This window comes from Chiloscyllium punctatum, chromosome 4 (assembly GCF_047496795.1).
Source record: "Chiloscyllium punctatum isolate Juve2018m chromosome 4, sChiPun1.3, whole genome shotgun sequence".
NCBI lineage: Eukaryota > Metazoa > Chordata > Chondrichthyes > Orectolobiformes > Hemiscylliidae > Chiloscyllium > Chiloscyllium punctatum.
Window position 1 is genome coordinate 46,690,817 of NC_092742.1, and position 26,131 is coordinate 46,716,947.

General features: G+C 38.5%; 2 protein-coding genes across 2 annotated transcripts in view; one reads left to right on the forward strand and one right to left on the reverse strand.

Moving 5' to 3' along the window:
- Positions 1 to 1,491: 1,491 nt before the first annotated feature.
- Positions 1,492 to 16,952, reverse strand: LOC140476258 (creatine kinase B-type). Its single transcript, XM_072568585.1, has 8 exons — positions 16,830 to 16,952; positions 15,592 to 15,797; positions 14,512 to 14,666; positions 12,089 to 12,221; positions 7,701 to 7,872; positions 5,856 to 5,979; positions 5,583 to 5,772; positions 1,492 to 1,870 (listed from the first exon to the last, which is right to left on the reverse strand). The coding sequence occupies exons 2-8, from the start codon at positions 15,782 to 15,784 to the stop codon at positions 1,692 to 1,694; spliced, it is 1,146 nt and encodes a 381-aa protein (XP_072424686.1). The 5' UTR covers positions 15,785 to 15,797; positions 16,830 to 16,952; the 3' UTR covers positions 1,492 to 1,691.
- Positions 16,942 to 26,131, forward strand: part of trmt61a (tRNA methyltransferase 61A) — a 38,436-nt gene continuing 29,246 nt past the window's right edge. The window contains exon 1 of the mRNA XM_072568586.1: positions 16,942 to 17,122. Within this exon, the coding sequence (XP_072424687.1) occupies positions 17,068 to 17,122 (55 nt within the window). The 5' untranslated portion in view covers positions 16,942 to 17,067. The remainder of the gene's footprint in view (positions 17,123 to 26,131) is intronic.

Consider the following 26,131-nt stretch of genomic DNA (forward strand, 5'->3'; position numbering starts at 1 on the left):
CCTGATCATTATGAAGTGCAGTATTGTGCTAAAAAGTTAGAAAGAATGCATCTACAGAGAAATAACCAATTAAAAAAAGTGACCAACTCACAGGATACCATGTGGTATTGACAAAACCCATTCATCTTGAAATGGTTTGAGTAATAGTGAGGGGGCAGGAGAGAAAGAAAAGTTTAAAAAACCTTGACAAATTATGAACATTTTTAGTTGCCCACCCCCCAAGTTCCTACATTCATAGTCATTCAGCACAGAAGCAGCCCTTCACCCCAACTCATCCACGCTAACCAAACATCCCAAAATGACTTAGTTCCATTTGCCAGCACTTTGCTCATACCCTCTTTACCCTCCCTATTCATATGCCCATCCAGATTCCTTTGTGTTGTAATTGTACCAGCCTCCAACACTTCTTCTGGCAGCTTGTTTCACACATGCACCATACTCTGCATGAAAAATATTACCCATCAGGTCCTTTTTAAAAAATTTTCCCCTCTCACCTTACACATGTTCTCTAGTTTTGGATTCCTTCACCTTAGGGGGGGAGAAAAAAAGACAAAGACAAAGACAGTCTATCCATCCTATCCATGCCACTCATGATTTTATAAACTTCTAATGTCAACTCTGTACCTAATGCTCCAGAGAAAAAAGCCACAGCATCCTTGCAAGTCTTTTCAGCAGCCTCAAGTTTAATGTCCTTCCTTTAGGAGTTCTTTAATCCACCTTCAGATGCCACTATACCCATGTTTAGACTACTAAATGTTTCACAAAAGATTAGTTGGCTCAGAATTGCCAAAAAGAAAAGTGACATTTTACAACTGACAGCAATAGCTTTTTAAATTTGTACAGCCTTTACATTTTAAAAAAATGACTGCTTGGTCAACTTTACAGACCAAAAAGATGACAAAAGTAACAAGAGGTTCTTAAATAAGTAGAGACTGATGAGGTAGACATGAGAGAGAAAAAAAAAAAAAAAGACTGCTTCCAGAAATTAGGGAATTCAAAACAAAACTGAATAGTAACCATATCCATTAAAGGGAAGGTGAATTTCAGTTTCAAATTCAAACTAGTGAAACATTCTTTCACAAGGAGTAGCTGAGGTAAATAGCATAAAAATGGGTTTATGCTAGACAGCCACAAGGCAGAGAAAAAAAAAGGTGTAGAAGGTTGAACGGATTGTTTTAGTGGAGGTAGGATGACAGAAGGCATGTGGAGCATAACACAGCCATTGATCATTTTAACAAAAACCTGTTTGTGTCAAATTCAATATGATGCAGAAGAAATCTAATCCCAACATTAAAAATTACTCCAATTACAAAATTCAAAGGCTCATTTGTGTGTTACTGTTTGAATAGACCTGGTATAAATAGAATTTAAGCAGGAAACAACTTAGGAGTGAGATACTGAAACCACCAAAGCAGTTAAAAAAATGCAAGCTACAATAGCTGGCCCACAGAAAGGCTTAAGCAAGATTCTAAGAAAATTACTGTGCACTCATTTGTGAGGACCAAAGTATATTTATTCATTTTAATTCATCAGAATAACAATGCAGTGATTATAATTTGAAGACTACTACATTTATGGAAGATATTTTCCTAAAGACAACACTTTCCCAATCCAGACTGGCATCTTGAGGTTTTCATAATATTATACAATATATCCATTGAATAGTTTAGAAGTTGTGCGATAAAGTGACTTTACTTCTGAGCTGGGATAAGATCATCGATAGCCTGACGCTTTTCAAGACGTTTCTCCATTTCAATTAGCAGCTTCACACCATCGACTACCATTTGAACCAATTCGACCTCAGAGAAACCCAAACGATCGGCATTGGAAATATCAAAAATACCACCAACTGCAGCAGTATCAACACCACCTAGCAATGAGAAAGCAATAAATACCACTAAGTTAGAGTTGTAATGAAATACTAAAATCCAATTGACCCAAAAAGACAAAGCAGTTTCCCTTTCAAGTAAATCTCAAGTCATTAAAATACATTGGAATATTCACATCCTAAAACAGACAGGCAACAAAAAGTGGGATTTAATTAACAATTACAATAAAAAAAGTTGTAAATTACACCAAGTTCCTTTTAAAAGATAACAAATTGCACAGGCAAATTGCAAAAGCAACACATCCACAAAAGCCTTTCAAACAGTTTTTTTGAAACTGATCCATAAAATAAACAAGCTTAGCAGTGTCATGGAAAAATAGAATGTAGGAAGGAAATGAAAAAGACTAAACTTTTACTTCAGTATTTTTCCAATATCCTAATGTAGTCTGAAGTGAATCATGCTTTAATCTTGTGACAGTGCTTAAAATTAAAATTAAAATAGCAACTACATACACTAGATCTGCAGGGGGGGGGGGGGGGGGGGGGAAAGGTGGCGAAGAATGTCAAATCAAGTGATAATCTAAAGACTGGTTTAAGTTTATTCACAGAATCCAAATTTGGCTCAATAGATAAACCTGATCTAAGCTGCATTGTACGGCTGGACTTCATCCGCTCCCACCAGAAGTGGTGAAGACATATGCATACAATTCAGCAGCTAGCTTTTCTAGCATCTACCAGCTTTTCTAACATCAGAAAGGTGTTGGGTAGTTTGTCTGCTCAAGGGCCTATTAAAGCCCTTAAAATGCCTCACAGATGATTACACAGGATTCATCCCACCACCTACATTTTGCCTGTCAAGAAAGACCACTGCCATGTGATGGCCCAGCAGGTAAGCGGAGTGTATATTCTGTCGGTTCCCCAGAGGCACTCTCCTTCTAGAAGGGGACTTTTGCCCCATTAATGTCCTTAACCCTCTGTCTGGCCTCTTGAACCCAGCTCTCAATCCCAAGTAATGGGTAACACATGGTCAGAGCAGTGACCACTGCTCTCAGCTGAGAGTGCTGACTGCAGACGCTGGCACAGAATGCCTGGTAGTTTGCAAATCAGACTTCCTCCAAAAGGAAGGGCTAGTCTCACGTGCCTGGATAGACTCTGCTCCAAACCTTTAGTCAGGACAACCATGGAGAACATAACAGGAAAAACAGCAACCTAAACCTCATGCATTCTGTCTTACTTTGTAAAGTTCAGCTCCTTTTAGATGTACTTTAAAGATGGATACAGAACCCCATCCTGGACTTGCCATTTAAAAAAGAAAAAAATTTCTGAATTCTCCTCACCACTTATCTTAACCAGCTTCCATAAAAGAGGTGGAGGCACCTCAATTCTTAAATAATCAGGTGGCAATCTGAATTCTAGGACTGAGTGACTGTTATACCCACTTTATCTGAAATGGTTCTCTGGTTTGTGCTTGAAGGATCAATATCTGTAATTATGCAGACCAAAAATTTACAAGAATGCTCAGTTTATACTTTGACAGTCTCAAAGTGTTCTGCAACAATTGCAGAATCTTGAAAAATAATTGTTTTCACCATTTTGCCAAATACATGTTGTAGGTTCAGTTGCCAATAAATTTAGAATCCATATTTGGCTATAAAATTAAGAATTTAGAAATGAATGGATGGTCAAGGATAGCCAGTATGATTCATTATTAATTTCATGTCAAAAAGAAGATGCATGAAACACATGTATATGACTGCCAGTATGTTGCACAAGTGGCTTCTACACAAGTGGCCTTTTCAGAAGGGCACCAGAAGGCAGCTTCCAGTTAGATTGGATGCTAACATGGAAAATTAGGTATGAGGATACCATCTTCAAAGTCTCACAAACTAATTTAGAAGTTTATTCCACCACCCAGTCCTCCACATCTTGTTGTCTCAAGATTAAAAAAAAGGAGGCACTGGACTTGATTTCAGGCACAGATATTGGTCACTGTTTAAAACATGTCAGAGACACAGGATGTACTTGAACATCTATATGAGCTTCCAGCCAGAGTGCAGGAAATGAGATCACAGATGCCAATATTCCAAAAAACAAAATTATTGCCCTCCAGCTATGCTGCAGATTAAAGTGAAGAGCAAGCTACAGCAGAAGGCTGATGGATTTTGCACAAAGTACTTGAGGTCTCAAGAAGCCTGCCAAATGGAATCAGGACAATGTCACAGAGCAAGGAGGAATCCAGAACAAACTTGGCACAGGACTTTTTAAAAAGCTTGGAACCAGTCTGTTCCAATCTGGGAGCAGTGGTCAACTCCATCAGCATATTTGTGAATTCCAACATAACTTTGCATTTATAGCCAAGATTACAGCTGCATTCCCATTACATGGCTGACCTGGAATCTCTTGCTCCTACTACCTGCAATTAGGATGCATTGAAAAGATTTGCAGGTTGATGTCATGAATACATGTTCCTTGGCTATCATTAGGTCCTGGAGCAGATCTTGAACCAATGGCATCTAGTTCAGATTAACTTGGTTCAAGTCTGATCTTGCATGATAAGGTTGTGGCTAATTTGTTCAAAAAGGCTTGCAGGATCTTAACTGTAGAGCAAGTTGCTTCCTAAGATGGTAAGGATACTGCTCTGGACAAGTGACAGTGGACCATGACTCAAAAGCTAGTTGTCTTCTTGAAGGCATCTTTCATCCTCATACCACCACACTGTTGATGCCCATCCAAGATGGTGCACCTCTCAGGGCTTTCAGAGAGTTACTTGGTAATCTTTCAAGTTCATCTAGGAGTGTATATTTTTCATGGACTGTTAGCAGCCTTCCAAAATCCAAGATATAGCCACTGAACATTGCTTAGATAAAAATAGAGGAAGGTCACCAAAAAATGTTGTAGTGACTAGTGACAGACATAGGCAAAATGTCAGAATGTTGTTAAATGGAGATTAAGGATTACTGGTATTGAATTGAAGATGTCGTGGACAGCCTAACCATTTTAAAAAAAGGGACTGGCTATATTCTAGCATCGCCAACAACCTCATTTTTAATGTGGTAATAGCCGTGTCCTTGTGTCACTGGGGTTTTGTACAGCATGCAAACCACCAGCAATCTTAACATGCACTACAGAAATCCCCTACAGTGGTGGTTTCAGCACTGAAAGAATTACTTCAGCATGTCAATGCTCTAATCGGATTAGATTTTATTTCCTAATTTTATGTATTGTGCATGTAAATGTTGATTGTGGCTGATTGTCAATGTGCCCATTGGTAGCAGTTTGCCCTCATTTTAGCTACCCTATCTCATCTCGTGGCTTAAATATAGTGGAACAGCAGACTAGAAACAAAATGAATGCTTGCCAGGAAACCAGGAAGTGCTGATGAACAACAAATTGGAGAAACTCCACAGGTCAGAGACACAGACACAGTGAACCAGTAAATATTGCAAATAACACTAGCATGGTAGAGTCAGAATCATAGAATTTGTTGCCACACAGTCTCCTTCACAACTGTTGGCAAATGTAAAGGAGTTTACAGCTTTCCTGGAGTTTCTTAGCCACAAGAAATTCTAGAGCAAAACTTCTATCAAATGATGGATTGTAAGAGTTACTGGTTTGAAGAATAAATTCTATTGTTACAAATTCTTACATTTGGTCAGTTCACCTTGGATTATCTGTCTAGCACTTTATTGCTAGAATGTACTGTATAATATTCAGGGCTTTGCAACAATGTACTTTCTAGGCAAGATCAACCTACCTGTACCACGTTTCTGCAGTCGCAGCTTTTTCAGAATTTCACCAAATTTTTCGTGTTTGCTGAGATTAGGAAGCTTCACGTGGACACCAGCACGGAGACCTGTTCCCAGGTTAGAGGGGCATGTCAGAATGTAGCCAAGGTGCTCATTCCACATAAATGCACGACCATTGTTTTTGAAGACATTTTCGATCTAGAATTTTGAAAAGACAAAAAGTATTCAAAAAACCACCACAGGCTTTTGGCTTTTGCCAACCTAATGGTACAGATTGGTACCTTTGTTAGCCCTGTACAGAAACGGGTGAAGACTTCTTTCATATTTCCACCTTTCTGCATGGAAATGACTCGAAGATGATCTTCTTCATTTACCCAAACTAAGAAAGTCTTATTGTCATTGTGCCTAAAAAAAGAAAAATGATTAATTTGTAACCAGTAATTTTCAATTTATTAAAGTCAGTGCTAGTGTCAGTCGCAACTAAATATTGTGCTTTCGACAAAAACTCAATTAGAATAATTACATTCGACTTGTCACATTCATGTGAGCTCTGGGCTAGTCCCATTTATCTGTCCTTCCCCTGTAGCCCTGCTAATTTCACTTCACAATTGTCAAATTTCCTCTAGAAAGCCACAATTAAATTTCTACCCACCATCTCCACAGCCACAGCTTCTCCTATTTAAATTGTGCAACTGATATTGCTCATCCCAGAATCTCTCAAATATTTCCAGTTCCCTCTCCAGTCCTTCAGGTAGTGATGAGTGATGTCACTGGACAAGTAATCTGGAATCCCTGAGTAATGCCTAGGGACATGGATTCAAACTGCACCAGGATAGTTGGAAGAGATTTAATTGTCACATTTAAAAAAAAGACACAGGGAATGAAAGCTACTTAATTGCTGTAAAAACCCATCTGGTTCTCAAATATCTTAGAGGGAAGGAAATCTGCATCATTATCTAGTCTTGCCTAGCTACACATGACCCAGAATGCAGTTGCTTTGGATACTCTTGAAGGGATATTGATGGACAATAAGTGCTGATCTCATCAGCCATGCTCACATCCCACAACTTGTGTATACCTAAAAGTGTACACAAATATTCCAATGAGACCAAACCAGTGTTTTTTAAAAAAATACACATTTGTCATAATTTTCTTGCTTTTGCAAGCAAAGGAACTGGCTTTATATTTACTCCTTTAGAGTGCACTTCTCTGGTCTTCTAGCACTTGCTCATATTCAGGCAATGTTAGAAGATTACAGCCAATACTTAAAGGATGGAAGTTCTGCAGGTGTTGGTTTGGATCTCAAGTCCTGGTGTCTTATCAGGCAGAAGTTTGTTTGTCCAATCTATTGCTAGCAGAAGTTATATATTTGTTTTAAGAATCAAATCAATATATTCTGTAACAAATTCAAAGACGCCACCTTCTTTGAGAGCGTTATGTTGCATTGCGTGAAGACAGTCTGCACTTGTGTTTGCAACATCGGTTGGGGGGCGGGGGGAGGGAAGAGGAGGAAGGCAAGCAGTAGCACCTGCTAGTATTCAAAATTTGTAAAATGCCTAAACTCACTTTTACACAATCCACCATAAACACTTGCAAGGTTATTATTTAGGAACTTTTATTGGTAATTAAACCAATATAAAAAGTTCTTTCCAACTAAACTACGGAAATAAATTAAACCATGCTTGTGACCAAAAGGAGGAAACAGACTACATTGTGGAAACACCGACTTCTGCATAATAAACCTAACAATGAGTAATAGCCATACAGTGCATGTACATGCAAGCCAATTGAAAAATAAGCTTCTAAAATGAAAGTCCAAACAGCAACCCCTTCCAGACCATCTTTGCAGAAAGCTGAACTTTCTCCCAAACTGTCCTCCAGTTCAATATGGCTTGTATAACTTTCGAACTGCACAGCTATTTGCTAGCAGAGACAGAAAAGCTACTAGCTGCTGGTTAATAAAAAAAGCATTTTAGGCTAACTTTACTTCGGCAATTGATAAACCCACCCTGCATTCAGTACATTAACTATTAAAACAGTGCTTCAGCAACCAGCATTCAAAAGAGTTGAAATAGTTTCAAATAAGCAAGCATTTCATTAGTTCTCGACTCCCACCAAGAACTGACCAGATGCCTCGGCCATCAGGCCAATCACGTGCCATCCCAGAAGCCAACAGCAGTGGAGACACAGGCTTGTCAAACAGGAAGTGGTCATCAATTAGATTCTGCTGCTCCTGGTCAGTCATGTTCTTCAGGGCATAGTATTTTCCAGTAAACTCACCATCCAGACTTCCCAAAGCTAAATAATAATATTATTATTAATAATCTTAAATTAGACTAGAGAATTTCCAAATTTAACAGTTTGGCTTGATTACATTGTAAAGTCAAAACCTCAAATGAGAAAAGGAAAAATAAGCAAAATATCAAGGTTATTTAAGACATGGCAAATAATAGATTAAATGACTGCCATTAACTCTTATTCAGAAGACTAAATATTGGGCTTGGAGAGACTACATTTTAATCAAATGAAAACATGTGCAGCTGTCAATTAAATAAACAAACAGATTACAGGGACCGAATGATTCAAATTTTGAAAGCTTGGGCAAGCAGGTTTCCCCTAAAGTTCATTAATTTGGGCAGAATTGGTCTTGAGTCACGAGAGAGGTTTCAGTAAAAACCTGATGAGTCAACAGCAGGGATACCTCCAGACTGCAGGGCAACAGAAAGGTTGCTTTACTCACAAAAGTGAAATCTAATGTATCTAGGCCCATGGTTCTTATCTTTGGTCTCCTTGGGGACTCCTGCACAGATCTTTCAAGAATTCTACAATAGAGGATCAACACAGGTGGATGATTGTATAGGATGCAACGTTTGAGGATAAGCAAGCCAGCAAAGGCTTGCTTTGTTCTCCATGCTCACTATAGTATACTTCCCAGTTATTCACTACTGTCCCCTTACACTTTTACTGTTCTGCTGTTCCTAGGCTGAAGTCCTCTCAGGATCTTGCTGTGGATAAAGTGACTCTGCAATGAAAAGTGAGCATTTTCTTCACTCCAATGTAATGTAGTTGCCCTTTTTCCTTAAAAGTGAAGGCATTGTATCCAAGGGGGTTCACAAGTTTTTCATATTTAATTTAGAGGAGTGTCGGAGTTCTTCCAGTTAGTTGTACAGCACAGAAACAGGCTCTTTAGTCCAAATCAGCATGCTGACTAAATACCCTAAAATCAATCTTGTCCCATTTGCAAACATTTGGCCCATATCTCCCTAAACCCTTCCTATTCATATATCCATCCAGATGTCTTTTAAATGCTGCAATTGTACTAGCCTCCACCAATCCTTCTGGCAGCTCATTCCATACACGTACCAACCTCAGAAAAAGTTGCCAACAAATCAGTTTAAAATTTTTCTCCTCTCACCTTAAACCTATGCTCTCTAGTTCTGGACTCCCCTATGCTGGCAAGGGGGGGGGGGGGGGGGGGGGGGGAAAAGAAAGAAAAAGGAGACCTTGGCTATTCACCCTATCCATAGCTCTTTATTTGCTAAGCGTTCAAGGTCACCCAGCCTCTGATGCTCCAGGGGAAATAGACCCAACCTATTCAGTCTCACTTTTTGCTTTAAATCATCCAGCCCTAGCCTTTCAAGTTTCAACAGCATCTTTCCTATAGCAGGGAGACTAGAATTGAATGCAGAATTCCAAAAGTGGCCTATCCAATGACTGTACAGTCACAATATGATTTCCCAACTTCTATACTCAATGCACTGACCTATAAAGACAGTATACCAAATGATTTTTTTTTCTATTACTGTCAACCTGCAACTCCACTTTCAAGGAACTATGAACCTGCACCCAGTGGTCTGTTTGGTGACACTTCCCAGGGCTCGATCATTAATCCTGCCTGGATTTGTCTTATCAAAAAATGCAACACCTCACATTTATCCAAATTAAACTCCATCTGCCACTTCTTGGCACAATAGCGCATCTGACCAAGGTCCCATTCTGCTGAAATAACCTTCTTCACTGTCCACTACATCACCAATTTGGGGTCATCCACAAACTTACTAACCATTCCTCCTAGATTCATAGGAAAAAAGTAGTTGTCCCAACATTGCCACAAGAATCAAAATCACTGATCATAGGCCTCCAATCTGACCAGCTTTCTATCACCACCCTCTGTCTCCTACCATCAATCCAATTTTGTCCAAATGACTAGCTCTCACTGGATTCCATGTGATCTAACTTTGGTGACCAGTTTACCATGCAGAACTTTAAGGCCTTGCTGAAGTCCAGAAATAGACAACATCCACCAGCCTCCAGTCTTTCAACATCTCACCCATGGCTATTGATAACAAATATCTCAGCAAGGGGGCCAGCAATCTCTTCACTTGCTTCCCACAAAGTTCTGGGATTGTGTCCTGGGGATTTATCCATCTTTATGCACTAAGACAACAAGCATCTCCTTGTCTGTAATAAGGATACTTAAGATATCACTATAAAATTTCTCCAAGTTCTCTAGCTTCCTTGTCCACAGTAAGTATTGACAAAATACTCATTTAGTATCTCATCCATCTCCAGTAGTTCCATATGGGTGGTCTTGATTTTCTTCAAGAGGCCCTATTTTCTCTCTACTTTTTTGCCCTTAATGTATTTGTAGAAAATTGCTGGATTGTCCTTAACCCAATTTGTCAAAAAAAGAATCTAGCAACTACAGAAAAAAAAAGTTAGAAAATCACGGATCTGAATTTTTGACAATTGAAGAATCTTTCAATGCAACTCAGTTGATTCAATAACTTGCTTAAAATTAATGGAGAGAAAGTCACACTTCCTCTCCAGATGTTACAGAGATGACCCCCAAGGTGAGCCACATTTATATCACCTGACAAAAGGAGCCATGTCCAATATTTCCCAAGCATAGTTTCCCAAGCTTTGCCAGGTTCTGCGATGGCCAGAATTGAAAGAAAGCAATGCTAGGAAGCCCCACTTTATCCTAAATTTCAGTGTTGATGATGATTGAGCCTCAGGTAGGTGTAGTTCCCACCCACACAGGTTATCTGCAGCCTGATGTGCTGTGTGTACCCCAGCCTAATTATAAGCCATTCCAGGATAGTACGTGAAGGGTAGTGTAAACAGTTCAGGCTGTATGTTTCCATTTTTAAAAAAAATTGCAAACCTGCCACTTAACTAAATTAAATTAACTCTTGCTGAAAGAAATTGTTTCAATGCTGGCGTTGAGAACTAGAAGGAATCCACATCCCTCTAGCATATGAGCAGCCGATTTGAAAAAAATGGAAGAGCTGGGAACAAACTGGAGGATACCAGCTTGCTAACCTTCATTTGTAGCAAGATGTTACCTCACCTGGATATAAAAGGGTACAATGTAATTTTTCCTCAATTTATCAGTTCTATTTTGAATAATAGAGTCAAAGTTGAAGCCAAAAAGAGATTCCTGCAATTATGCAAGTCAGAAAATAATTTCAAAGAAAAAAGCAATTTTAAGAAATTGCAGAAGACTGAAAACAATCCATTTTCATTTTCTGAGCTATGTCATGGGATTATAATGTAAAGTAAATATTCAGGGCTTTTCAGATTTCATTTAAACTTTGTAGGCTATAAACTGAAACACATGATTCATAGAGCTTTGGCAAGTAGTCAGTTACATTATTGCTTTCAGGGAGTGTCAGCAGCACCAAGAACTGGTTATTCACCCATTCATGCTATATTTGTACTTCAGCCCATGACCTTTATATTACTCACTTGTACCAGATAGGAGGAAATAATTATCCTCCTATCTCAAATTTTACTGGGTTTTCAAACAATTGAAGTAGTTGTCATTTAAACAGCTTTCTTTATAGGAAAGAATGACTTTTTTTTTTACATATAGAGGAATATTCTCCTTTTTTGGTTTTAAGGCACACAGTTAACATTACAGTCATATACATTGGCTGTTTCATTCCAAGAATTAATGTGTTTAAAACCTACATTTGTTTCAAACAAGAGGTCACAAGCACAGAGTACAGTCATTCTCTTCCATAAATGGATAAGTATGTGGGTTACAGTTTCAGATGTAGTATTTGCAGTTAAGTGGAGCATTAGATTTGCCAGAAGCTGCTCTTAGCTTGAAAAAGTGTTTAAGGAAGTATACTGAAAAAGGGGAGATTATTCCAGTTCCCATTTCATGCAAGACTCATGTTCTGACTGAATTTGACTAGTAGGAGCTTTAACTTTTGAGCAGAAGGTAATGTAGAATTTTTGGAAAAAAAAAAACACACCAGCATTGAAACTTGAAAACAATAGAGAAACACCAGGGTAGGGGCAAATGAATATTAAAAGACAATAAAAGATAATTTAAAAACGAGAGTAAATTTAATTAAAAAGACTGTACTATCAAATAATTGAGCTCAATGCTGGTTTTAGATGATATTTGTGAAGTATAACATTTTCCAATGCCTTTGATGGTTCAGATTAAATATTAAAGATAAAATTAAGCAATTCAGTGACATCATCCATTTGACTTTACCTTCCTCTGAGAGTTTCTCAATAGCACGACGCTCTCCTCTACTGCAGTGAGGGGGAAGGCAGAAGCCACATATACTGCGACCTGTGCGGACTCGGCTGCTCAGCACATAATTGGAATCTAGGTCATCACCACCCTTAAAACAAACACAATCATGTTTATTTCTTCCTTTGTGGGTTGTTAATCTATTAAAAATGGAATAATAGATGCATGTGACCTCATAATATTAACCAGACTTAATTACAATCCACCAAAAAGGGAATGCAATACCAGCTTGGCTAGGTTTTTTGCTCACTTTCCAACTTATAACCTTATTTGGCAGCAATTATATTGAATCATGTAGAAAAGCAATACAATTTCACATCTAGCATTAAAATTGGCAAGTAGCCAAATGGGCTTAAGTATTCCTAAAAACAGCAGTATGACAGAATGCAAACTCACTTGCAATGTCAGTTCATTCAATAAATAACTCCATGTAAGTAGATCAAGTTTAAAAACTAAATTGCTCAAGGTGTTCAGATGAAAAGGTGCAATACATAAATACCTTTAACTGGATACTGTCTATAATCTCAGTTAAATATAAAAAAAGTGGTGAAAATGCCCAAATAAAATCAAAGTTTAATTTCCACACAAAGCAATAGGAGGAGGCAGAAAAAGGGTTTTCCTTGAATATAAAGTTTGCAAAAAACAACAATCCTAATTTGATTATTGTCCTACAATGCATTGATGTACATCTCATTTTATGCATGAACACTCCTTTGCATTCTCCTTCAGTAGAAACAGACTGACACCAATGCAGCAGAGGGAATGCTGCATTGTTAGAGCTGCCCTCTTTCCAAAAAGACATTCAACTTTCTAAGCCTAAGCCTTTCTGTTATCACATTGAAACGAAGACCCCTGGACCCTCTTGTGAACAGACACAGAGAGAGAGAGAGAGAGAGAGAGAGAGAGAGAGAGAGAGAGAGAGAGAGAGAGAGAGAGAGAGAGAGAGAGAGAGAGAGAGAGAGAGAGAGAGAGAGAGAGAGAGAGAGAGAGAGAGAGAGAGAGAGAGAGAGAGAGAGAGAGAGAGAGAGAGAGAGAGAGAGAGAGAGAGAGAAAAAATAAGAAAAATGAAAAATTGTCCCTTGTACTTGAGTGGGATAAAAAAAACACTGATCATAGTCATGCTGCCATTGGCAAAATCTTGCCACGTGCAAACTGGCTGTTTTATTTCTACACTACAGGATGTCCAGCGTACCTAGTTTGCTATAAACGAACATTTCTGGTATGGTCGGTGGTCATGTATGGTAGGATATCAAGATAAGTATTTTTTAGTTCCATTTAAAATAGCTAATCACAGCTAGTGTTGAGCTGTAGTATTGTTGGACATTTTATCAAAATCTTTGTAACTTTTACTACTCAAATGTATTAAATGAAAATGTCAAAAGAAAAAGGAAAACATTTTATATTGAATGGGAAGAACATGCTGGCTGGTTAAGAAGTTATCAAAGGCATTGCTGTTGAGAATGCACCAGTTAGATGACTGACAGTTAACTGCCAATTTTCTTTTAAAAATTAGTCAAAGCAATACTCCAAGAATGGTATCAGAATGGGTGTAAGCTATTTCACTAAGTTGAAACAGGCAGTATATACACACACACACACACACACACACACACACACACTCTCCATGGCAGCAGTTCTACTAATCATCCACAATACTCTAATGGTCTCACTTGACTATAGAAAATGCTGAAAAAGTGACCAAATGAATTCAAGAGGGCAATTTAATGTTTAATTTCCATGTAAAACAATGGTGGAGATAGAAAAAGTTTTCCTTTAAAATTTATTTTTTGTAATGAACACTTTTACATTGGTATTCTTTCACATGGGGTTGGACCGAAGGGTCTGTTTCCATGCTGTATATCTCTATGACTCTATGTCCTGATGAGCATAATAAAAAAGATTCAACAAAAAATGCCTCTCAGTAATACTACCATAGGGAGATCACAACTCAAGCCTTGCCAGTCCCATTAAAGGCATCATAGCAAGTTACAAAAATTCCTCCAGGCAGCAATTCTCAATGTTAAAAAAGTAGCATCAAAATTGAAATCAATAGATTCTTCTCTAGGTTGCACAACATGAAAATAATGTTAGCAAATGCTTTGACAAACATTTAGCCTAGTAGAAGTACCTTTGTAATGCCAGTTAAAATCCTTCCAGGTCAGAAAGTGTATAGTAGCAATTTTACATCCATTTACTCTTAAAATGTTAAAAACAATCCATTGTATTACTTGTACTGGTGCTCAACCCACAGGAGATTCAAGATGGCAGTTCACCACAACCTTAAAGGGCAACTAGGGATGAACAATAAATGCTGGCCAGCCAACGACAACCACATCCCACAAGTGAATTTTTATACATTCAACTAGGAAGAGATCCCTCACCTGGAGATTCTCATGGTTAAGATCAGTTTTATGCTTATCAGTAGGTTTGTAGCCACCGTGACGATCCCGAATGACTGGATCAAAGAGGTCCTTAAAAACCACATATGATTCTTCATCACCAGCTACACAACCTACTGTCATAATAAATGGGTGACCTGTACAGAAAAAAAAATGAATTTTAAAAGTACTCTGTAGCATCAGAAATATGTTGCTTTTAGCTTTTCTGATTGAGAACAACAACTTTTTCCAATCTTAGAACTGGATTGCAATACTGACCATCAAGTCTTCCAAAATACCTGCTTACTTCAAGTGAGGTATACACATTGATATAGAAACCATCGAGACGGTCGTGCAATGATATACAAGGGTTGGTCTTAACGTTCCTTGACAATAGCGAATTTATAAGCAGACAAGAAAAAAAAAATCAGTCAAGACTAGAGTGGTGCTGGAAAAGCACAGCAGGTCACGCAGCATCCGCCAAAAATAATCACCCAGGCCACTAAGACAATCGAGTGGAACTCGATTAGTGAAGGAACTGGCCACTCATTCAGCCGATTGAAAAGTTTTACCGGGGTAATCAATCTCTGTACCATCATCGAGTGTAAAGCCAATGGGATTGGACTCGAGTTTCAATGTACAGCATTTTGGCCATGTGGTTGTTGCGTTTGCTCAGATCAGAGCATTCTTCTGGTTATAATCTCTCCATCTTGAACGCGGTCATTTCGAGGTGCAGGGGAAAATCACAACTACATTGAAATAAAAGCAAACCTAAATAAGACGGATCATATCCCGGATACCATCTACTATCTCTTCACAGAAGGTCGCTGCCGCACAGGTATAATCCAATTCAATAATGCTCATCAGCCTAGAGGCTAAAAATCAGAAGCATACTTTTAATATAGCGTTTCCATTTTAAATTAATGATCCAAATCAATTATGTAATGGGTCGTCAGGGCAGGCTTTAAACACAACCAATAGAAGGTCGGGGTTAGTATACATTTCCCAATTAATTTCTTAATGTTTTTTGTAAAGCAGCGCTTCTGTACGGAGGAAAGCAGATGGCTCACAGTACGGGTTTACCTGGGTTGTCAATCCCAGTCTGAATGATATCGTCAAGGGTAAATCCGCTGGAGGTTTGCTTATCTCTCAGCTTGCTATACATCTCCAGAGTCAGGACTTTAGCCATGTGGTTGTTATGTTGGCTCAAATCCGGGAATTCTTCTTTCCCGGAATATTTCATCTTCAGAAGGTTGTGACTATTGCTGAATGGCATGGTAACCACTTTACTGCGAACACAAGCAAGAGTTTTAGAAATGGCATTTTAAAAGACGGACTTTGAATAGTTTTGGTCCCAGCACTTCAAATATAATGGAGCCCCATTTGCAGCTATTAAAAAAAATACGCCATTCAGCAAGAAAGCTGCTTTATAAACCGTTAATTCGAGAACAAGTTAACAGAAATTTGTACAGTGCTTGAAACAAATGAGGTTAGTAAACTTCTGGACGATAGCAGCAAAGTCTCTAGCATCTTTCAGACAATTCTCTTTCATTTCTAGGTCTCGGTCACCGAAAGTCATTTACGATTTCGTGATTTAATTTATTTGAAAAAAAAATAGATTTTTGACATTGAGCTTTTAATACTTTTGCCCTTCCGACATTGTGGATTAGTGAACAATAATCTCTTGATTATTTCAGAATTCTTCCGTATTGCTGAAGACACTATTGGATTCTCAAATAACCTTCCGATTACGTAAATTCCTCGTCCTTCGTGACCCTTTCCCGTTGTATTCTATGTAAATTTGAGGACAATTCAAGTACAGCAGCTATCTACGTGTTAAGATCCAGATGTCACAGATTAAAACCAATGGATTAGCACAAACACCGTTCTTGATCCTTTTCAAGCTTGCTGGATTCTCTATCTTAGATACACAAAAATTAAATTTGAATGAAGTTTTCAATATTAAAAGCATTTTACTTCCTAGGAAACTTTCATCAAGATAGAGACAATCCATGAACTCTCAAAATTCCTTCAATCCTGCTTTATCAGTCAATGCTCAGGAGAACGCTCGGAGCCAAATTGCATCCGAGTGAACTATTTTAGAGGTAGGGAACAAGGAGTATAAATGTACAACCACAGTTGACTGTTTCGTTTCATTTCAAAATTATTTTAATTCACCTTTTCGAATGCTTTGCAATTTATTATATTTGCACTGATGCCTCTTGCTTGAGTTTACATTGAGAGTAAATACATAACAGCTTTGAAGCAAAAGAGTGCAAATTATAGGATAGCGTTTAAACTGTTTTTTTAAATAACCTTACCTGAATGATGAGGGTTTTTTTTTTGTTTTAAGAAACCAGTTTAATTCTCAGCCTGCTCTTCCCTCCTCAGCCTATCTCCACGCTACCCTGATTGGTGTCCAAGCGTTCCACACGTCCCCATTGGATTATATAGCGCAGCGAGAGTGCACTGCTATTGGCTGCTACTTTTAACCCCATTCACACCACGAACTGTCAATCAAGGTGGAACCGATTACGTCATCACTACTGGCCCAAGAGCATGTCGTGTGACATCATCAGTGTGCGGTCGGAGTCCACTTGTGGTGTGGGGGTTGGTGAGTTTCTCCTTTTTTATGTTATCACGTGTGTTCGTATAAGTTCTTGAAGATAGAAGCGTTAAAGGTAAAACCTGTAACGGTTTGCCGAAGCATTCATTGAGATTGATGGCGGGCAGAGGTTATTGCGTGTGCTCCTGCGTAGGACGTTCCTACAAATGCAGGTGGTTTTGCGAGTGTGTTATTACCAACACTAGGTTTGCCCCTGACTATCTTAGGTTTGTTTTACACACTGAATTTCAATTTAGCTTAGGTCAGGGCACCTATGAGACGGCTTCTGGGCCACCACCAACAGAATTGTATTCAATAACAATATGTAAGTTCATTGCAGTGTACATCTCTCAACCTACCATGCCACCAAACCAGAGAATTGATCAGCTGAGAACATATGCCGCAGCACCATATATTCCTTAGAATGGGTTGGTGTCACACTCATCAAGCTGTTACACAGGCATGTACCCTAAATAGCATATGTGATGGACAGAGCAAAGTATTCTGCAATCAGTGGATCAGGTCAAAACTCTGCAGCCCTGCTAGGTTTAATCATATACAGTATAGCAGAAGAAAATTAAACCAATCCGTAAAGGAGGCTGTGTGAAAGTCATTATCCTCTTTGATTGGAGCCTGCATGTTGGTGCAAATGAAACTTAAAGCATTTCAACTATCTTTAGCCAGTGAAGAGGATGGTGCATCTCAGTCTTTCCTGAGGTCCCAAACATCACAACTAAACTTTTTTTTTCTAGGGAAGACAATTTATTATCCTTACTCTGACTGGCCCGTGACTCAACATTTCAACTCCCACTCCACCAAGGATATGCAGGTCCTTGTACTCCTCCATTGCCAGACCGTAGCAACACGACGGCTGGAGGAAGAGTGCCTCATCTTCTGCCTAGGAACCCTCCAACCACAAGGGATGAACTCAGACTTTTCCAGTTTCCTAATTTCCCCTCCCCCCACCTTGTCTCGGTCCCAACCCTCGAACTCAGCACCACCTTCCTAACCTGCAATCTTCTTCCTGATACTCCCACTCCCACTCCCACCTATCACCCTCACCTTAACCTCCTTACACCTATCGCGTTTCCAATGCCCCTCCTCCCTACCTTTTATCTTAGCCTGCTTGGCACACTTTCCTCATTCCTGAAGAAGGGGCACATGCCAGAAACGTCGATTCTCCTGCTCTTTGGATGCGGCCTGACCTGATGCGCTTTTTCAGCAACACATTTTCAGCTCTGATCTCCAACATCTGCAGTCCTCACTTTCTCCTGGCTTACATGTGACCCACAGCAATGTGGCTGACTCCTAACTGTCCTCTGTGGAGGCCTAAAAAGTGACTTAATTCAAGGAAAATTGATGAGTAACAAATCCTGATCTTGCCAATGATGCCCACACTCTGATGAAATAAAAAAATGCCAGTTTTCATCTATTACAGATCACTGCATATGATATAATGGCTCAAGATTATGAATAAAGCTATAAGCATTGACAGCAACCTGGTGTTAGTTCTGAAGATGTCATCCAGAAATAGCCATGCCCCTTGCCAAGATGTTTCAGTGAAACTACAACATTGGCATTACCTGCCTCCAAATCATTCACCAGTTTTATCTTCTCTCCAAAAACCGGTCAAATCTAATTTGGCCAATTACCACTCCATCAGTGTATTCTCAATCCAATGTAATGTCAGGAATTGCATCATTGAGCGTGCCTTCAATTGGCACTGAACTCCGTAATAACTTGTCTGTCAGTGGTTTGTTACGAACCTCTGACCTAATTACAACCTTGATCTGAGCTTATTTAATAGAGTGGAAATCATCAAATGAGGTGAGAGTACTGGTCCTGAATCAGAGAGTACTTGTTGGATGTAGATTCAAAGACTTAAGTCAATGCAATCTTGGAAAATTCTCCATTGGTTGGAATCAACCAATTAGGAAATTGGTTGTTGTAGTTTGAGGCATTTCATCTGAAATTCAGAACACTAGGAGTTTCTCAGAGTAGTTTCCTAGGCCTGACCATTTTCAATGTTTTTCTTTATCATAGTGTCACAATTGGGGATATTGCCAAATGATTTCACAATAATCATCATTTGCAATTCCTCAGATACTGAAGCAGTCCATACCACCATATTACCATCTTAGGCTAATAAGTGGCAAGTAATGTTTGTGCCATTCGGGTGTCAGATAGTTAGTATTTCTAACAAGGCAAGATCTATCCATCTTTCCTTGACATTCAATTGTATTACAGTTGTGAAATTCCCTATCATTGATATCCTCAGGTTACATTTACAAGAAACTTACTTGAACCAGCTATATAAATACTTAAGCTCCAAGATCAGAACAGATGTTGGATGTTTTGCAGTGAGTCATTAAACTCCAGACTCCCAAATGCATATCCACGTTTGTGAGGTGCCTTGGAAGAGTGATGGAATACTTTTCACTTAGGCAAAAGTGAGGACTGCAGATGCTGGAATCCGGAGTTTAGATCAGAGTGGTGTTGGAAAAGCACAGCAGATCAGGCAGCATCCAAGGAGCAGGAAAATCGACGTTTTGGAAGGACTTTTGCCCGAAATGTCGATTTTCCTGCTCCTCTGATGCTGCCTGACCTGCTGTGCTTTTCTAGCACCACTCTGATCTATACTCTTCACTTGCCTAATGAGGGTAGCTCAAACAATATTCAAGAATCTAAATGCCATTAAAGACAAAGCCCTTGATTGGCACCCCCATCCACTACCTTAAACATTCCTTCCCTCCCTCCCACCACCACAGCATTTTGGCAGCAGTATATCCTGTTTACAAAACACACTGCAACAACCCATGACTTCTACAGCTGGTAGAACTAAAGGCAGCAGACGTGTGGATAGCTATTTAACTTCAGTTACATTTGAAGCAGACTGTCCATCAGTTTAGAATTTATTGGTAAGCTCTGAATTCGATCTGGTATTGTGAATTTATGTGCTGTTCACAGAAGTTCTGTAGCGTAGAATTCTTTGGCTTAGTGTCAGAAAGTGCCTAGTCAGATGTATTACATGGCCAAAAGCAGAATAATATACCCTGCGCTTTGGAATCTAAACCACAAAGCCTCCTTGTATTTTCTTTTGAGTAGGAAAGTCATTTTCTTTTGCAATTTAGTGCCAAATTAAGGTGGTTTTGTTTTGAGAAACTGCTTAAGCTCAGTTTGCCTAAGAACCTTGCCAAACAGTGTGGGATTGTTTATCCATTCAGTTGTGAATGGGATTTGATCTTGTAGGTGAATAGTTTAGAAATTCAGGGGATGTATGAACTAGTTCCCAATGACAGATAATTTTTACAGCATAATCACTTCAGTAATATTGCACTTAAACTTAGATGCCAGTGACTGCAGCATGTTTAACATTACATATTAGTAACCATATTTGCACATTTATTGAGAGTTGGAACTAATGTAAGGTTATCTGTGTATATTCTGAGCTGTGATTCTAGTAGCAGTGTTAAGGGGTTTATTGTGCTAACTTGCAATGAGCAACATATAAAGTCCACATGAAACAATTGTTTCTGCTACTGTATTTTTGATACAGGTTTCATTACATTTAATAAATTAAAGTTGGATGCCTTGGCAGTCCAACTTTAACAGAATTAAACACTTGAACAACTAACAGAAGGGGAGCTAAGCACATTAATGCAACAGGCAAGGCTGAAGCAACAGCATTTATCCTCAACCAGAAGTATTGAGTGCATGATCCATCTTAACATTCTCCTGAGCTCCCCCATTGATCTAATCTCAATCATTGGTGAAATGGTGAATGAGGTTGTTGATGATATTTTCAAATGGTACTTGCAAACGAATGAACTGCTCGCTGACATTCAGTTTAGGTTCTGTAAAGAACACTGATATTCTGACCTCTTCCCAGCCTTGGTCTAAATATGGACTAAAGAACTGAACTCCAGAGGTGAGGTGAAAATGATTGCCCTTGACATTAAGGCAACATTTGACCAAGTATGACATCAAAGAGCCCTTGCAAAACTGAAGTCATTGTGGAGGGTGGGGTGGGGTGAGGTGGGGAAATCCCTCCACTGGAAAGGACAAAGGAAAGAGACTAAGGATTGAAGGTCAGTCATCTTAGCCCAAGGACATCCCTGCCAAAGGTCCTCATGTTACTTTCCTAGGCTCAGTGACCCTCTTAAGGGTGCAATGCATGCACAATTTTCAATACTATTCATAACTCTTCAGATACTGAAGCAGTCTGTGTTCAAATGCAGAAAGAAGTGGACAATATCTGTGACACTTACTCTCTTCATTATTAACACGATGGCAGCAGTGGTGCATCCACAAGATGCACTGCAGTAACTCACTAAAGCTCCTCTGACATCACCTTACCACAATCTCTCCCACATTGAGGGACAAGGGCAGCAGCTGCAATGAAACACCTACACCAACATGTTCCCCTGCAAACCACGTACCATTCTGACTTGGAACTGTTTTGTAATTCCTTCACTATCACTGGGTGAGAATTCTGGAACACCCTTCCTAACAGCACTGTCAGTGTACCTACACCCCAAGAAATGTAGTGGTTCTAGAGGTTGTTCACCACCATTTTCTCCAGGGCAGTTAGGGATGAGCAATAAACATATTGTGAAACTTGAAAGAGTTAAGAGAAGATTTTTAAGGATTCGAGATATAGGGAGAGGCTGGGGCTGTTTTCCCTGGAATGTCTGAGGCTGAGGGGTGATATTATAGAGGTTTATAAAATCATGTGGGGTATGGATATGATAAATAGACCAAGTCTTTTCCCTGGGGTGGGGAGTCCACAACTAGACAGCATAGGTTTAACGTGAGAGGGGAAAGATATAAAAAAGACCTAAGGGGCAACTTTTTCACGCAGAGGGTGGTACGTGTACAAAAATACAATATGATATCACCAAGCACTTTTATAACATTGCAAATGTATATTCTGAAAACATTTTTTGTAATAATAATGTGCCAAGGTAATCTCAAGTGCATTGATATAAATGCCAAATAAATATATAGCAACTGATCTTAGTATAATTTAGTACACAAAATGCACTCAAAACAAAACATTTCCTGCTTGTAAAGATTTGTCAATGTTGCAAGGTTAACTGAGCTGGGTACTTGAATGAGCTGCCAGAGGAAGTGGTGGAGGCTAGTACAATTGCAACATTTAAAAGGCATTTGGATGGGTATATGAATAGGAAGGGTTTGGAGAGATATGGGCCGGGTGCTGGCAGGTGGGACTCGATTGGGTTGGAATATCTGGTTGGCATGGATGGGTTGGACCGAAGGGTCTGTTTCCATGCTGTACATCTCTATGACACCTTTATCCAGGGTAAATGCTGCCAGAATCATTATGCTGCAAATGTGGGCCTTTGGCCATTGAGTTCATGCCAGTACTCAGTCGAACAATATCAGTCAGTTACATTTGCACTCTAACCCAGGAGAACTTCAAATGCCGAGTTTATTTTTGAAATCTTGTCTCCACTTCTAAATCCTTTCAACAAGTTTCAATCCATTCTCACACATTGTGTTTTAAAAAAAGCTCCCCTCACATCCCCTTTCATTTTTCTTGTTGCTTTAAATCTGTGATCTGCTCCAGTCTTTGTACCATGAGCTGCTGGAGCAGCTTTACTTTGTTTGCCTTATCCTGCTAGACCTGTTGTTTTTGTGTAACAGTGATTTCTAAAACAGTAGGTCTTAAGACATGGGTATTATTGACAATTCCTACTTACTCTTGAGATAGTGGACTTTGTTCAAGTGTTGTGGTGAAATTGCTTCCATGATATTGATGGATGGGAAGTTCCAGAATTTTGACACCATGATAATGATATAATGAGATTAGATGCTTAAGTTGGGATAGTGTGTGATTTTGAGGTTATGGTGTTCCCTTGTATCCACCTTCTAGGTATTGGAGTTTGCCAATTTGAAAAGTGATACTGAGGAAGCCTCGATAAGTTGCAGTATGCCCAGTGAATAATGTACTATGCATCTGGCATATGCCAATGATGGTGAAGAGAGTCTTTAAACTATTGTACGGGGTAATAAAAAGAAGGACTGCTTTTTTTTTGGCCAATGTTGTACTCTAGGAGCTGCAGCCATTCAGGCATTAACAATTATGGTTCACATTCTTTGCCTGTACCTTGTAGGCTTGGAGAGACTTCAGGGAGCCAGGAAGCAAATCACTCATCAGAGAATACCCAGCCTCTTGCTAGTGTTCAAGTTACTTCACTTGCATTCAATTAATGTTTTGAGTGTATTTAAACGTAGTTGTGAAAAATATTGATCAAGGATAAATAAATAATTGCTTTATTGGTTTCAGACATTTAAAATTGGAGTTTTATTGGACAGAATGGACACTGACCACTGTCTGAATTACTTCCTTATTAATGTAAGCTTTTTGTAATGTGTTATTAAGCAAAGACCAAGCAATAATAAATCTGAATCTGTTTACGTTATAGCACTCTGAGAAAAAAGATTTGTCAAATGAGCCTTAAATAGCAATTACTCTTGATAAGATTTGTGTGACTTTCAGCTTAGTCTAGGTACATTCAAGTTTCTTGAGGTGAAAAATAAATTATCAGTTCAGTTGATGCACAGCTGTATTAAAGGTGGGACTGCTAGAAAAATGAGAGAGAACTTCAGGCGGTTTAATGTAGCACAGAAATAACTTTATAATGATCAAACTGGCATTCATTTTGAAACACTGAAGTTGAACGGGTGTAAGGAATATCTCCTTTTATATTGCAAGTGTTATGGATCTAAAAATGTTTTCTAATTTATTACATTCCTGATATAAGAAAGTAGTATACACAACTAGCTAGCCTCTAGACAAATTCCTGTAATGTGCAAACATACATTGTATAGTAGGCCTGTGGAATATTGATCCCAACAAGATATTTTCTTTCATGCTGAAAGACTGCTGGAACTGTTCCCAGCAACAAAATGCACTGAGGATTTAGAGTTTTAAAAATAGATAACATCACATACAGTATAACCCATTTATTGTAGTTATCAAGTACCCAGCTCAGTTAACCTTGCAACATTGACAAATCTTTACAAGCAGGAAATGTTTTGAGTGCGTTTTGTGTACTAAATTATACTAAGATCAGTTGCTATATATTTATTTGGCATTTATATCAATGCACTTGAGATTACCTTGGCACATTATTATTACAAAAAATGTTTTCAGAATATACATTTGCAATGTTATAAAAGTGCTTGGTGATATCACATTGTATTTTTGTACAATCAACATAAAATCAGTTAGTTTTGTGTAGAGACGCTTATTTCTCATCTTGACGTTAGCTTCCCTGTGTGTTTATATTATGGTTGAGTTTGTAATTTTAAGGAGTATTTGATAAGATGACCTCAGACTATTATTTGGTCTTGTATCTTTTTAATTTTGAACATGTGTTCAGGAAAGCATCAAACTAGCTGTATAATACTTAACTTCCAGCAAAATATAAATATTGTACAGTATAGGTTGGTAATTCACCTGAAGCTGGTATTTCAGTATATGTAAACCAAATGGCCCATTGAATATCTATCAACAGTGCATACACAAATACCACTTTTGTCATGCCAGCTTTGATATCAACCCTTCTTAATCGATGAATAGCTCAAAAGACTCACTGAGGGGCAATATGTTGAATTTAGGTGAACAATTTGTAAAACTAGAGAAGGGGCTATTTATAATTTATCAATTAGTTTCCTGTAATATATTTGTTATTTGGAACATTTTCACAGCTAATAGTTGAGAAATAAGTCTTAAGATGTGCTTGAATATTGCTGCATTGCCTAAGGTTAAAAAAGCTGCTAACACAGATCAGCATCCTGCCTTCAATATAAGGTTTTAAGTTAAAGTTCTATCTTGGTGCAAAATTTGTTGAACCATAAATCTCAGCAATTCCTCATGCTCCATTTCATACTGCAGAGCATGATGGAATACTGATAAATCATATGCTTTTGGAATCTTATTAGTTGAGAGAGGAGACATGATGGTTGGGAAAATCTTTAATTGCAGGAACAATCAAAACTGTATTTTTACATCACAGTCTATCTACTAATGTGTTAATGAACATTCTGTACACTTAATGCTGGAATAGAACTTATCAAGTTGATTAAAATACGTCAGTCAGCTCTGATTTCCAATTCAGCCAAAAATGAAGTAGAATGTTGTTTGGTGAACATGTTAATAAACAAATCATTATGGCAAAAGTGTCTGTGATATATCTTTACAAAATATCATTTTTATATTTGTACAAAATGACTGCCTGTCTGAAAAATAAGACACTAACTTACACATTTTTCTTTTCTCATGTTGTTCACTGAATCTGTCTGGAATGATTTCAGTGGATAAATAAAATGCTTTTTTAAAGTCCCATCAATCTGGAAGATCCATTGTTTTTATCTAAGTAGAGCAATTACTTTATATTATAAAATAGGACATGCTAGGAAAATTTAAACCATCAGCATCTGTGGATAGAATTAACATTTTGTGTCTGAAGAGTTCTGAAGAACAGTCTTATTGGACTCAACCCAATACCTCTGTTTCTTTCTCCACACATGCTACCAGACCTGTTAAGTTTTTTTCAGCACTTTTTTTTGTTTAGATTTCCAGCATCCACCATACTTTGCTTTTATTAGAGTCCTTTTGATGTGTGGGAGATTCCCAGAATGAGCATCTGCTTTTCCAGTTTGTACAGTGAGTGGTTGAGTTGTACAGATTACGAAGGCCATAAATTCATGTTCTTATCTGTCCTGAGTTATTTTATGTCAGAGGAAGAAAGATGTCATTATTAGGTTTGTTTTATTTTGTTCTAGATTTGTGAATGAAAACCTATAATCTCTTGTGATTGCTATCCATGACCTCTTACTGGAAGCATGGTTGGGTCAATGTTGGCACCAATATGACTGAGCTCAGTTGTAATAATTCTGCTCTTTATTCTTCCACCACTGCTTCTGCCTCCCAATCCTCGAGTAATTGAAAAGCCAGCTAAAATGAAATTTATTTTTAAGACAGTCTTG

Bases quoted from the DNA above. Each gene is read 5' to 3' on its own strand.
- LOC140476258 (XM_072568585.1), bottom strand. From the start codon at position 15,784: ATGCCATTCAGCAATAGTCACAACCTTCTGAAGATGAAATATTCCGGG. The intron at 14,667-15,591 runs GTAAACCCGTAC...TTTTCTGTACAG, and splicing joins GACTGGGATTGACAACCCAG to GTCACCCATTTATTATGACA. The intron at 5,773-5,855 runs GTACCAATCTGT...TCAAAATTCTAG, and splicing joins TCTGTACAGGGCTAACAAAG to ATCGAAAATGTCTTCAAAAA.